The 13,606-nt window shown below is 36.9% G+C and overlaps 1 protein-coding gene across 3 annotated transcripts in view; it reads right to left on the reverse strand.

The window, feature by feature from the left end:
- Window positions 1-13,606, reverse strand: part of vps13a (vacuolar protein sorting 13 homolog A) — a 123,581-nt gene that overhangs the window by 97,898 nt on the left and 12,077 nt on the right. For all 3 annotated transcript variants that reach the window (XM_041255980.1, XM_041255972.1, XM_041255989.1), the window contains exons 2-5: window positions 5,156-5,199; window positions 4,835-4,877; window positions 1,239-1,334; window positions 839-940 (exon numbers count right to left, since the gene is read on the reverse strand). In XM_041255980.1, coding sequence (XP_041111914.1) covers window positions 839-940; window positions 1,239-1,334; window positions 4,835-4,877; window positions 5,156-5,199 — 285 coding nt within the window. The remainder of the gene's footprint in view (window positions 1-838; window positions 941-1,238; window positions 1,335-4,834; window positions 4,878-5,155; window positions 5,200-13,606) is intronic.

A 13,606-nucleotide genomic window follows, 5' to 3' on the forward strand; every position in this document is an offset into this window, starting at 1 on the left:
TGAAATCGGTAGATAGCCAATAAACACCGGAAAACCTGTGGAAACGGTTAATCGTTTCATTTTTCCCCATTCAAAAATAAAACCTACTACATAAAATAATAATAAATACATTTCCCAGTGCTGCTGGGCAATGTCCCACCTTCCTGACTTGCATCTATCATTGATTCGTTCTGAAAACTTTAAACCCGCCCCAACTAATGAGTGACAGCACAGTCCTACATTTCTATTGGAGACTTCACTTGCAATACTTAAAACAAGCTTACAATCAGGATGGAGGCTTGTTAGCAGGATTTAAAGCTGTATTACTGTTCAGATACGGAGGATTTAAAACAGAAAAAAGCCTACACACAAAAACCCCAGAAAAATGTGCCTGTGACCATAGGGATTTTGTCATGGAAGACAGCAATGGAAAGAAGGTACAACTTAAGTGTACAAGTACTGTCGAGTTACTACTGTACATATTGACAGAAAAAAAGGCACAAACACTTTGGAAAGTAACCAAAAACACTAATTTCATACAGTACACAAAAACAAAAGCTCAGAAAAAAACTGATTTACTTAACTCGAAAATAGCTCAAAATATGCACCGAAAAATACAATTAATAAAACTCGAAAAACAGAAGCCCTACATATAACCAAAAAGCTTTTTTTTTTTTTTAACAACCAAATTCACAGTCTAAGCTAAAACTCTTTTCCTGACAAAAAAATAAATAAAAATATATTAAAATCACACAACACTAATCCATTTTTTTTTTTTTTTTTTTTTTTTTTTTTTTTAAGGTGTCAAAGTAAGAGACAAATCCATAAATCTTAACATGTGCTGTGCCCAACCCTTTACCTCTTTCTTCAGCTTTCAACTTGGTTTCTTCAATCCTCTGTAGTTCTCTTTGTCTGGCTTCTTGTAGTTGCTTTTCTTCCTTTTCTGCATCATACTTTATACCTTAACACAAAAAACTAATGAAATACCAAACAAAACTGCAGCATTCCTTTCTGTTAAAGTGGTTCTAGTTAACAAAATACCTGGCCTGCAAACGGAGATTAATTTAACCTTTAGTAGTTCCAGATATCTTATTTTAAAATTAAAATACATTTGTTTTTTTCAAAACTGCACCTTTGAGCACTAAGTCCACTATATAGCCTATATAGGGCTTTGCTGCAAATTTATTTAAGGTTGAACAAGAACACCAGGGGATGTAGTCCATGCATTTAAAATACTGTAGCAACTAATTTCTTCTTACTGGCAGTGGGAACAATGAGAAGGTACACTCCGGCTAATGTGGCTTCTACAGATTGATTGTACAGATTTTTCCAAGGGATCTTCAATTCAAGCTTTTCTATAAAAAAAAAAAAAAAAAAAATACAAAAAAACAAAAAATCAAATTCAGAAGTGGTATCAATGCCAAGAAACAAATCAGTAAATGGAGGCCTGACCTGCATTCGGAGCATGTAGCTAACGCTCAGCACAAGCCGGTTCTGGTATGAGAGTAAAACACACACAAATAACCCAGTAGTAATGTACTATTAAAATAACACAATCTAAAAAAACACTATTGTGTTTTAAAACAGACATGCACAAACAAAGCAAGACTTCTGTGTTTTTGAGACTTTGCAAAAGCCTGTTTGGAGCTTTTATATTATTTATATCTTTATTATTATTATTATTATATTACTGGTATCATTTTTATATGATTACATCAAATATGTGACTTTGTGATAGATATTGTTTTGCTCTGTGAGTTAAGGAAATAGTAAATTGAAATATCATGTACAGTGGCTCTCAAAATTATTCACCCCCCCTTGGACTTTTCCACATTTCATTGTGTTACAACATGGAATTAAAATTGATTTTATTAGGAGTTTTTGCCACTGATCAACACAAACAAAATAATGTCAAAGTGAAAAACAAAGTCTACAAATTGTTCTAAATTAATTACAAATACAAACAGAAAATAATTTAACATTTGTTCATTTTTTTACATTGCATTCAAGTGTACAAAATCATGTTACTTGGGTTTTGCAGGCTACACTGGTAGATTAATATCAGCACAGTGCTATTTCTGTTAGTCTAGTTACTTGATGCTTTACTATAAGTTAGGATTTCCATGTGTTATGATTAATGTTTGTTGATTTGCAAAATAGGTTGCTTTTTTGCCTTATTTTATCTGCAAATAAACTTTTAGATTTCATAAGAAGCTGTGTTATTAAACAAATAAGAAACTGGTAAACATCTTTTTCATCTAGTTGATATTTCCCATAATAAGTGGGTTATGGGTTAGGCATAGCATCCCACCAATCGGTTAGGCACTACATTCTCATACTGCACACTAGCCCATGCATTATTCTCAATGTAATCTGTTGTTCAACTCAGAAACCAACAAAACTTGCAAGTGCATTTAAATGTGACTTTTTAAAATAATTACATCTAAATAAAAAAAATTAAATGCATGTATGTACAAACAACATTTATTGTCCACTGTGCAACAAATAGGATTTACATAAATTAGGTTTAAATACATTTTACCAATTAAACACCTCAACTGTCCCATCTATACAGCTATGCAATTCTTTTCCAGGTGCACAGTATAGCAGGATACTGGTTGCTGGTTGGTTTGTTGGGCTCACAGGCGATAGCAATCAATGCATTCCTCCAGCGAGTTCCTACTTCAGGTCATATACCTCCTCTTCTATTTTAAGCCTGTGTACAGTGCATCATGGGCTTTATTCTCATGGAGTACACGTTTAGATAACAAGTACAATTTATGGAAAATAAAGTAGGTTCAAAGCTAACAGCTGAATTCAGAGAATTACTTTCCTTAGATCATGCTTTCTCTGCGTGAACATAGCCACACTGTAAACTGTTGGGGGAAAATGCAACTGTTACAAAAAATAAAACTGATTTTGTTAATAAAAACCTAAATGCGTTTTGCGATAGGTGATCTTGGTGTTTGCATAGGATATTTGATGAAAAATTGATACATATAAAAAAGGGCAATAAAAATTGTAATATACACACCAAAAATAGTGATAAATTTCCCTTTTTGTATTACGTATAAACAAAGAATGCAAATGGATTTAAAAACAAACATGATGACTAAAACATCTGAAATGCAGTGCATTATTTTTATTGTTGCACTTTAAGTTATATCTGGCAGCTCTCTAATCGCCCTTGAGGCTACATCAGTTCCAGCTGAAGCATTATATACTAAATTAAGTTAAACAGACAGACTTCTTTGCCACTTTTTCACTAACAAACTATGGTAACATTGAAATCAGAAATAATCACTACCTTTTCATTGTTTTTTTTTTTTTTTTAATATGCTGAATCTTAGTTTGTCTGAAATACTGTAATTCATATGTTGCTGCCAGGTGCAATTTGCTAATGTTGTGTTAAACACTCCAGTAAATGTTTGAAAAGTAGTAAAGACAAAGTTTCCTCTCTCAAGCTGTAGGTTTCTGAATTAAGTATTAAATGCTACAGAACAACCCTGCAGTGTTTACAAAAACACATTACTTTACCTTTGGTTTATGCCGTGTTGTCCTTATTTCATCAGTATTTTTAAACAATCAGAATTTTTTTGATATTTTTATTGACAGGTCTTAAATCACTAGTGGAATACACCGTCATCTTTTACGCCCGTGCATCCTGTAACACTGCTTATCGTTTCCACAATACACCATTCATTTGAACCAGTTTTCAAATTTGAATATTTGTAATGAATAGATATTTATAGAGCAAGTACCAAAACATTCTAGGTAAACAACTCACTGTGCTGGGGTGATTCCTTGCATAATTAAAAACAGAAGATGTATCCTACTTAAATGCCAGAGGTGTCGTATGTTTGTCAAAGTTCATAGCTGGAAGCAAAAACTGTTAGGGCTTGATGCAGGTACTGAGACAAGATAGGAGATTCTCTTTTCAATAACAAAAACACACACTGTACGTCTCAAGCAGCACCAATGATATACTTTAGTTAATCATTATGTGAAAATTACTTAAATAACGTGGTATAAAATACGCCTTTTTATCCACGGTGTATGGATTGGAGCATTATTAAATGATAAAAATAACATCAATAATCTGAAGACATGTTACAGTAATTACTGTAATTATAACAAATAACCTCTGGTACCATTGACAATATTAATCCCTTGTTTATGCAGATCAACCTCTTAAAATTACCAACTGGTGGAAAAGGACAAAATATATGCCTTCCTAGCCAACTGTTTGGGCTGCAAGTACATCTGGCAGAGCTATAAACCCTGTGGCTCATTATATTCCTTTGCAGGCAATCATTAAAAGATACCTTTTCCTTGTGTTACTTAACTGTAATTATTTACCAGTAGCTATTCCACATTAGTTGGAAGATTATGTGATTAAAAGCACTTAATTAAATGCATTTGGTAAACTTGTTAGGCTGTTCAAAATCTCCATAAATTATTAACATTTTCTTAGTGATAAATGGAATATTTCTTTACCTTACGAATACCTGACAACAATTAATTATTTCAAAATATTACAACTACGTTTAGAATAAAAAAAACATCTGAAAAATCTGAATTACGTTTAAAAATATATATTGGGGCAATGCATACAATACAAGACGCAATAAAGGCAAAGTACAGGCTTGGTCACTAATGAGCAGAGATGTACCAGTCAGCTCGGGTGCCGCACTACTTCTCAGGTGGACATGCAAGCCCCTCAGTTCTGTCTGTTTAAATGCATCATCTGCCCGAACATAGCCAAAATGTTTGTCTATGTGACATAACTTTACTGTTATTTACCAATGTATCATTTTACATTAACATGCATAAAACTCACAAAACACAAACTTACCTATGTGTCCTGCTCTTACTTTAAATGGAATATCCAATTGGCTCTACAACAAAACAGGTTTCAATAATTAGTCAAATATGCACATTTACTGTACCTGTGTACCATATTCAATTTAAGTATTTTATTACCACATACACACCTCCACGCTATCAATCATAGAAAGGGATAATAGCAATTGGACTGGTTTGGAACAAGGAGACTTATGAATCACTGAATCAAGTATTATTGAATGCACACAATAGCAAGTCTAGGACATATAGACATTATATATATATATATATATATATATATATATAATTTCTTAAATGTAATCTCACTTACCAATGCATTTTCTTTGATATCAAGATTTCTAAGCACTGCATTACCTAGAAACAAAAATATTTACTTTTAATTAATTTCATTAATCATGTCATAGGGTCAACTGAATTGAACGTGAGAATTTTGGCCAAATCCTAAATTCCATCTTATCTGTATGGTACCAGCATTAGAGCGTTTCAAGTTAATCCCAAATTCGATAAAAGCTTAATACAAATGCCAATGTATAACACTAGGCAGAGCTTATACTCAACTAAACAAAAACAGACAGATTTATATAGATTCATTTTGGGATATGGCAGTTCTGTTGAGGTTGCTCAAAATATTTTGCACATTTAAGGTCATTGTAGCTAACAAAAGTTTTCTTCTATATAACAGGAGCTGGAGGGGGGACAGAAGGTTAATTCTCAGTTTTCGAAATTAAAATTATTAGTGTTATCATAGATTGTGTTTCAAACAAACATTCTACCATAGCACTTCTCTTACACTGTTTTGTACAGTAGATATTCAGTACACATTTTGCTGAATCACTGCAACCGTACCACCCCCAGTGCTTTGGATAATATACCTTGCTCCATACACGGCAGTGGCACCATATAGAACTGCTACGTATAACCGGGAGCGGATTTTAATACAACAACTTGGGTTTACGTAACATGCATTATACAAATCAAAAGATTGAATTTTGCATGTGTGTGATTTATAGTATTCATATACTGTCAAACAGTTTCTGTTAACCGGGAAAAAAAAAACAGTGTCAATGGCGTCTGACGAACCTTCGAACCCAGCCCTAATTCCATAAATCTTGTCTGTTTTACACTTCTTAGGGATGGGAAAGTGGTAATCATTTTGAAAATTACTAAATTATATAATTGATCTTGTATTGCAACAAATAAATGTTATGAACAGACCAATTACCGTAAAAATAGTTGTATAGGTCGCACTGGCATAAAAGTCAGTCAATCCCCCCTTTTTGAAACCTTTTTTGTGTTATACTTGTGTAAAATACTTTTAAATATATATATATATATATATTTTCCTAATATGCTCAACACTGATACATAAAGAAAAACAGATTTAGTTTTTAATATTCCATTAATAACACTATGTAACACAATTTTTGTTCCTGGGTAGTAAGTGTTATTTCCTAATTGCTTATGCCTCAAAAGTACAGAAAATGGCTATTATTCCCCACAAACTTTGCTTTTGTGACCAGGACAGTGATATTTCAAAATATCACTATTTCCAATGGGAAAACGGGCAAATGTGTGTCTTTTAGTTCACATAAAGTCAGAAAAAAACAACACATGAATCCAAATTAACATGTATTTATACTAATCACTGTTCTGGTCACAAAGGCAAGGTTTGTGGGGAATAATAGCCATTTTCTATACTTTTGAGGCATAAGCAATTAGGAAATAACACTTACTACCCAGGAACAAAAAAAAAAAATTGTTACACGGTGTAATCTGACTTGTTTTTCATTATTAGTTAAACTAGGAATAGAAAATATTTCAAAATAACTGCTTCAAGTAAATTTAAAGGGTACATCAGCACTACATGAAAGATCAAACAAACTATCCCACATTGCTGTTCTGAATGTATTTGGTCATTGAATAATAATCTGTATGCACCCAAACATCTGCATAATGCCATACTGCCAAGTCCAAAATCACTGTTCAAGCATCTCTCCTGAGCCAAAAAACACAACTTCCACATGTACCCTCACATTTACTCTGAATGTACCGGTGCATGCCCAGAGAAGCATTGTGTAAGCTATATTACCTCCGTGTGGAACAAACATGGTCAGTCTAATTTTCCATAAGGAATTAATTTGTACCTGTTTTTGTTTTGTGTACTAGACATGTTTCACACTGTACACATTTCCTTCGCATGTTGTATTTTAATGTATTATTATGATTAATGTTGCATTCAATAAAAATAAATAAAATGTCTGTGCTGTGTAAGTGGTTGCAGGGAAAAGGAAACCCAAGACGGAGTTGCTCTCATTTCCAACTACTGAAGGGACCTACCCACGATTATAGCAGCACTGTGTTACTTCAATATATGTTTCCAAAGCCTTAGAGCTCCAGCTGATTCGGAATGTTTGCAGAATTGACACTGGACTTATGAAATGGACTGTTTTCTGACCTAGGTATCAATGCACCCAAAACTGTCTGGATTGCGCCGCCAACAGATCCATTCAGCGATGGAGATAAACCACTTGTCCAGTATTTACACTGAACAAAAATATAAAATGCAACATGCAACAATTTGGTGAATCTGGTGCGACCACAATTTGCCTCATGCAGCGAGATACATATCCTTCGCATAGAGTTGATCAGGCTGTTGATTGTGGCCTGTGGAATGTTGTCCCACTCCTCTTCAATGGCTGTGCAAAGTAGCTCAATAGTGGCAGGAACTGGAAAACACTGTAGTACACGTCGATCCAGAGCATCCCAAAAATGCTCAATGGGTGACATGTCTGGCGAGTATGCAGGCCATGGAAGAACTGGGACATTTTCAGCTTCCAGGAATTGTGTACAGATCCTTACGGCATGGGGCCGTGCATTATCATGCTGAAACATGAGGTGATGGCAGCGGATGAATGGCACGACAATGAGCTTCAGGATCTCGTCACGGGTATCTCTGTGCATTCAAATTGCCATTGATAAAATGCAATTGTGTTCATTGTCCGTAGCTTATGCCTGCCCATACCATAACCCCACCGCCACCATGGGGCACTCTGTTCACAACACTGACATAAGCAAACCGCTGTTGCACAGCGTGCCAGTGGACATCGAAGGTAAGCATTTGCCCACTGAAGTCGGTTATGACGCCGAACTGCAGTCAGGTCAAGACCCTGGTGAGGACGACAAGCACGCAGATGAGCTTCCCTGAGACTGTTTCTGCCAGTTTGTGCAGAAATTCTTCGGTTGTGCAAACCCACAGTTTCATCAGCTGTCCGAGTGACTGGTCACAGACGATCTAGAGGTGAAGAAGCCGGATGAGGAGGTCCTGGGCTGGCGTGGTTTCACGTGGTCTGCAGTTGTGAGGCCTATTGGTCATACTGCCAAATTCTCTAAAACAACGTTGGAGGTGGCTTATGCTAGAGAAATGAACATTCAATTCTCTGGCAAGATCTCTGGTGGACATTCCTGCAGTCAGCATGCCAATTGCACACTCCCTCAAAACTTGAGACATCTATGGCATTGTGTTATGTGACAAAACTGCACAGTTTAGAGTTGCATTTTCTTGTCCCCAGCACAAGGTGCACCTGTGTAATGATCATGCTGTTCAATCAGCTTCTTGATGTGCCATACCTGTCACGTGGATGGATTATCTTGGCAAAGGAGAAATGCTCACTAACAGGGATGTAAACAAATTTGAGAGAAATAAGCTTTTTGTGCATATGGAAAATTTCTGGGATCTTTTCTTTCAGCTCATGAAACATGGGACCAACACTTTACATGCTGAGTTTATATTTTTGTTCAGTGTAGTTTATGACTCTTTTTAAAAGCATTCCTTGTCAGTGGGGGAGTTTGTGACCAGAAACCAAGTAGACACAGAGAAAGGCTTAGGACCCCCTCTGTATATTTCAATTCTGTTAATTTCATACACAGAATGATAATATTGCCCACTCTGATGCTACAATGTCTACTACAGAAAACGAAAGCAAATACAAGTTCCTTCCTCACGGAAAATTAAACTGACCATGTTTGTCACACAGACTAGTGTGTTTCCACACGGAGGTAATATAGCTAATACAACGCTTCACTGGGTATGCACCGGTATGTTTCAGAGTACATGTGAGGGTCGTGTTTTTTGGCTCAGTAGAGATGCTCGAGAACAGTAATTTTGGACATAGCAGTGTGGCATCATGCAGATGTTTGGGTGCATACAGATTATTATACAATGACCAAATACATTTGGAACAGCAAGGTGGGATAGTTTATGTTATATCTTTCACGTAGTCCTGATGTACCCTTTATGTGCAGTGCCAAAATACACCAACATAGAGATACAACACTACTACTGTCAATTCCAATAGTAACAGTGTAAACCAGTGACAAATGGTGCTTGAATGGATCTAAAAAAGTAATAACTACCAGTGTACCAGTAAGTAAAATAAATCTGTAACCTATTTTGTTTCGACATATTTAAAATCAGTCTTTGTTTCGTCTTGTGTTTATTTTTTTTAGCATTGCGATTGCCATGCTCTTCAGCAAATTCAAAAACTCAATTTCAAACCTGCTGTGTAGCATTTTTGTTTGTCTGACTGTCCTATTTTATCCAGTCTCAAAGACACTGGAATTATAACATTCAGTTCGTAATGCAAGACTTGATAAGTTTACTCTGCTTTCTAACCAACAGCTGTTTGCTATGGATCCCTGGGGTGGGTTCAGTCTGAATATTGACAAATCAATGGTTCTGGAGGGTGGGAATAAGGAAATTCATAGAGATGGACAGCTACTGTGTTAACAGTAGATTTTTTTTTTTTTTTCTCCACTTACATGAGTCTGGGTCGAGAGGAGGTCAGTCAAGAGTCTAAAAGATTGTGTTTAATATTCAAAATGACTAAGGATATTGAGATAACTAAAAATTAAAACTTTTAATTATAACAGTGGTTTCGTGTTTCTAACTAGCAACATGATGTGAATGCTGTAGAGCCTGAAAAAATAAAATCAGGTTGTTGACAGTTAAGTTTGTGTGAGCCATAACTGTGGCTGTAGTAATCCCATTGTGACACCGATACAGTAGTTTACATGTATTAGTCGCTGCCTCTTTTTAGGGCCACCCAAAAATGCCTAAAAAAACGACTTATACACCAACACTAAGACTGCCGCTGCAGCCCAATGTAGTACAAATAAATATTAAATAAATAACTTTCTATGCCTCTAAATTGCTCAAAACAGGCATTCTTAAAAGGTGTAGGGTGATACCAGTACTGTAACTATGGGTACCGGAGGTGGTTAGAATGCACCTTTGCATGTATTAATTATTTCATTATTCAATTGAATTAATACAAGGGACTACAAAATAGAAGTATTTTACAAAAAGAGAAGCTCACACAATTGTCGGCAGTCATGGTATAATTATTTATACTTAAACCGCTGTGGCCAATATTAATAAAGAATCCCGATGTCGAACGGAAGATGAACAAGATTGCAGCCAATAAACTTCCAACAGAATTTGAATACTATTACTATTATTATTATTATGCAATAACAGACTTAGCTACAGGGACAGCATAGGGACCATAATAACCACCTACGATACAAGCATGATTCCACCTACCTGCAGAGAAGCCCAGCCGCAAACCTCGGGCTCTGCTGACTGCTATTATGTTTTATAGTTGTCCAATAAATTTATAATTTATTGATTCATTATAACTAGGGTTCTACTTAAATCGCTGTAAATTTACGTACTTTTCACAGGTAGGTTATGGAATAAAATTAGGATTTCACTGACATTCCGCTGACTTGTTTAAACTTTAAATAAACCCAAGTAGAAAATATTTCAAAGCACTATAAAAGCCTAAAAACAGTGTGCTGTCATTTGTAAAGGCAAGCATGAAACATACCCCAGCAGTTGCTGCAAACATTCTCTGTCTAGAGTGGATTTGCCCGTACACATTGAGACTGAACGTCTGCATCCACAGAGTTGGCTGGAAGTGTAAGGCAAAGCTTGGCAAAGTTATACAGATGTGGAAATTGATTAGAAACAGTGCCAATGCTCAGGTACCCAAGGGCATCTGGCATTCTTTAATAACGGCAATATATTCAGGAATTTATTTTATTAGTACCGAGTCAAAACAAAGAAAACATGCCTATTCGGGTCTAAAATTCTAACTGCGTTTAGAAAATATGCAGCAACAACAACAGGTTGTTTGAACCGAGGTGGCTGTGCTAGACCATACCTGTAGTGCCTGTTTCTCCCAATTTGAAATAGTCATTCTATTATTTTAAGGCTCAGCTCACCACTACCACCCCTGCACTGATTCAGGAGTCAAACACACGCTGCCCTCCAAAACGTGTGCCATCAGCCGACCGTTTTTTTTTTTCACTCTACAGGCTCGCTATGCAGCCACCTCAAAGCTAAAGTGTCGAAGGACAACGCAGGTCTGGGCAGCATACAGGCAAGCTTGCAGGCACCTGGCCAGTCTACAGAGTTCAGTGGTGCATGGTGAGCCAAGGACAACCTGGCCAACATAAGCCCTTGGCAGCTCTCGTCCATGGTTGGCAGCGGAATAGCCTGGACTCAAACCGGCGACCTCCAGTCTATAGGGAGCACCCTGTGCTCCACATGGAGCGCCTTTACCAGATGCGCCACTAGAGAGACCCATACTTTGCTTTTTTTGCTTTGTCGTCCATTTTTGGTATTTTACCTCCAAAGCTGAAAACTAGATTTTAGCAACCTAAAACAAAACAATGCAACACTGACTTTGTCCCACCTCCTACAGTCTGTACACCACTACAGACGAACTGATAGTCTGATTAAAACATTTTTGTCACTTGAACAGTAAACAAAAAAGTTAACCGCTTTGGAGTATTTTTTTAAATGTTATTTGTCTAAGGATGTTTTATTTATTTATTTATTTAGCCTAAGTGCAATGCACACAGGACGGCAAAGGAATAAAAAAAGCCTATCTACAGAAGGAAGATACAAAGTTTGCGTCACTTGCATTGTGCTCATTTAAATGAGGTTTCTTTTTTTCCCCCTCTCCATACTAGTCTGGTATGCATTAGCCCCTAAAAGAGGTGAATTTCACAGTGACCCCTCAATTTCTCTATTTCCAAAAAATCGCAATTTAGGTAGACCCCCAATTATAACCGGTATGTTATGTTACCTTTAACTGCGGTTTGGAAATTATGCATAAGTTGGGCTTTATGCATACTGTACTTGTATTACACTTCCTGTTAATAAATAGTAAGCATTGCCAAATGGTACCAAGTGTTTTTTTTTTTTTGTTTTTTTTAATTTACGTATTACTTCAATTTTGGTATTATGCAAGCCTGGTACAGCTGGCATACAATGGCCATTGGGGCACCGCCCCACCAATTTGAATTCAATAATAAAATTTGCTATTTTGTCTCTGGCTGCTAGTAACATCATTACGATAATTGACTGTCTACTGCTACCTCCACAAATGAGCATGAACATGTGCAGTCATGACCTTGGACGGTTTCCCTGCTGCCCCTGTAGCACATGTGCAGCAGTGATTCCTGAGCTCTGCCTTGAATTCCAATGTGTGTTCCGTTCTCAATGGGGCATGTTTATCTGTCACCCAAGTGCAGTGTTTAGTGGGTAAAACAGCCGTTACCTAGGAAACTGGCAGTTTATCCAATCCGAGGAGACTGTTGCATTGCAAAAATGGCAGAGATTAATAGTGCTGACAGCTTACTAACGAATGCATTCTTAGGACTGAGTTTCCAGGAGATGCTGAAACTGAAAATATTAGGACCCCATCAGCTTGATCTGACACTTCAGCAATCTGCAAATGACAGGGGTAAGGAGTATGTTCAAAAGTTTGCAAAAAGTGGCGGCTGTGTGGCAGCACTACTAGAAATTCACTGTTCTGCTTCCCATATTTGCTGTTTGGAAGGGACTTTGCTTGGACTAAAAACAGGAGTGAATGACTTGAAGCATCTTTCTGAAAGGATTAAAAAACATGAATCATGAACCATGTTGGGGAGTGTACATTTAGCTACACAATTAGATGAAAGCTACGGTGTTGGATAAAAAACAAAAAAACAAAACAATGCTGAAGTCAATGAAAACAGATACATCCTGTCGAAGTCGAGTGACTGCGTGCGATTTTGTGGCGTTTTGAATAGGCATTAAGCGGACATGATTCATCTTTGGACCCGGGAGTGTTTCGGAGCCTGGTGGATTTTGTGTCCAATATAGATAATGCAATGGAGGAGCATTTGAGAACTGTAACTGTGTTTAAAGGCATTTCTAAAACAGTGCAAAACAAACTGTTGGACTGTATGCTTGATGTAACCAGGGAGGACATGGTGCAGCAGTTGAGAAGCACTGCATTTGTGGCGATACAAGATAATGATACCACTGATCTGTGCCAGTCAGTACTTGTGCCACAGTATACTGATGGAAGTGGCAGTCATGGAATGGTTTTATGGTTTCAGTCAGCTACAACACTCCTGTGCAGAACCAACTGCTGCCACACTGCTTTAACAACTGGACGCGGTTTTCCCAGATGAAGGCTGAACTGTACAATCATATACTGTGTCTGAGTCAATTAAAAACAAACAACGTATGTTTTCTATGTAAAATCATCTTTTTTACAAAAAAGTAGTGAGTATATGTTATAGCATTGTAAAATGTCTTCTGAATGGGCTTGAAGCCGAGCGTTTTAGCGAAAAAATCGCTTTTTGTTTCGGGGGGGGGGGGGGGGGGGGGGGGGGGGGGGGGGGGGGAGGGGGGGGGGGGGGG

The sequence above is a fragment of the Polyodon spathula genome, chromosome 1, assembly GCF_017654505.1.
Source record: "Polyodon spathula isolate WHYD16114869_AA chromosome 1, ASM1765450v1, whole genome shotgun sequence".
NCBI lineage: Eukaryota > Metazoa > Chordata > Actinopteri > Acipenseriformes > Polyodontidae > Polyodon > Polyodon spathula.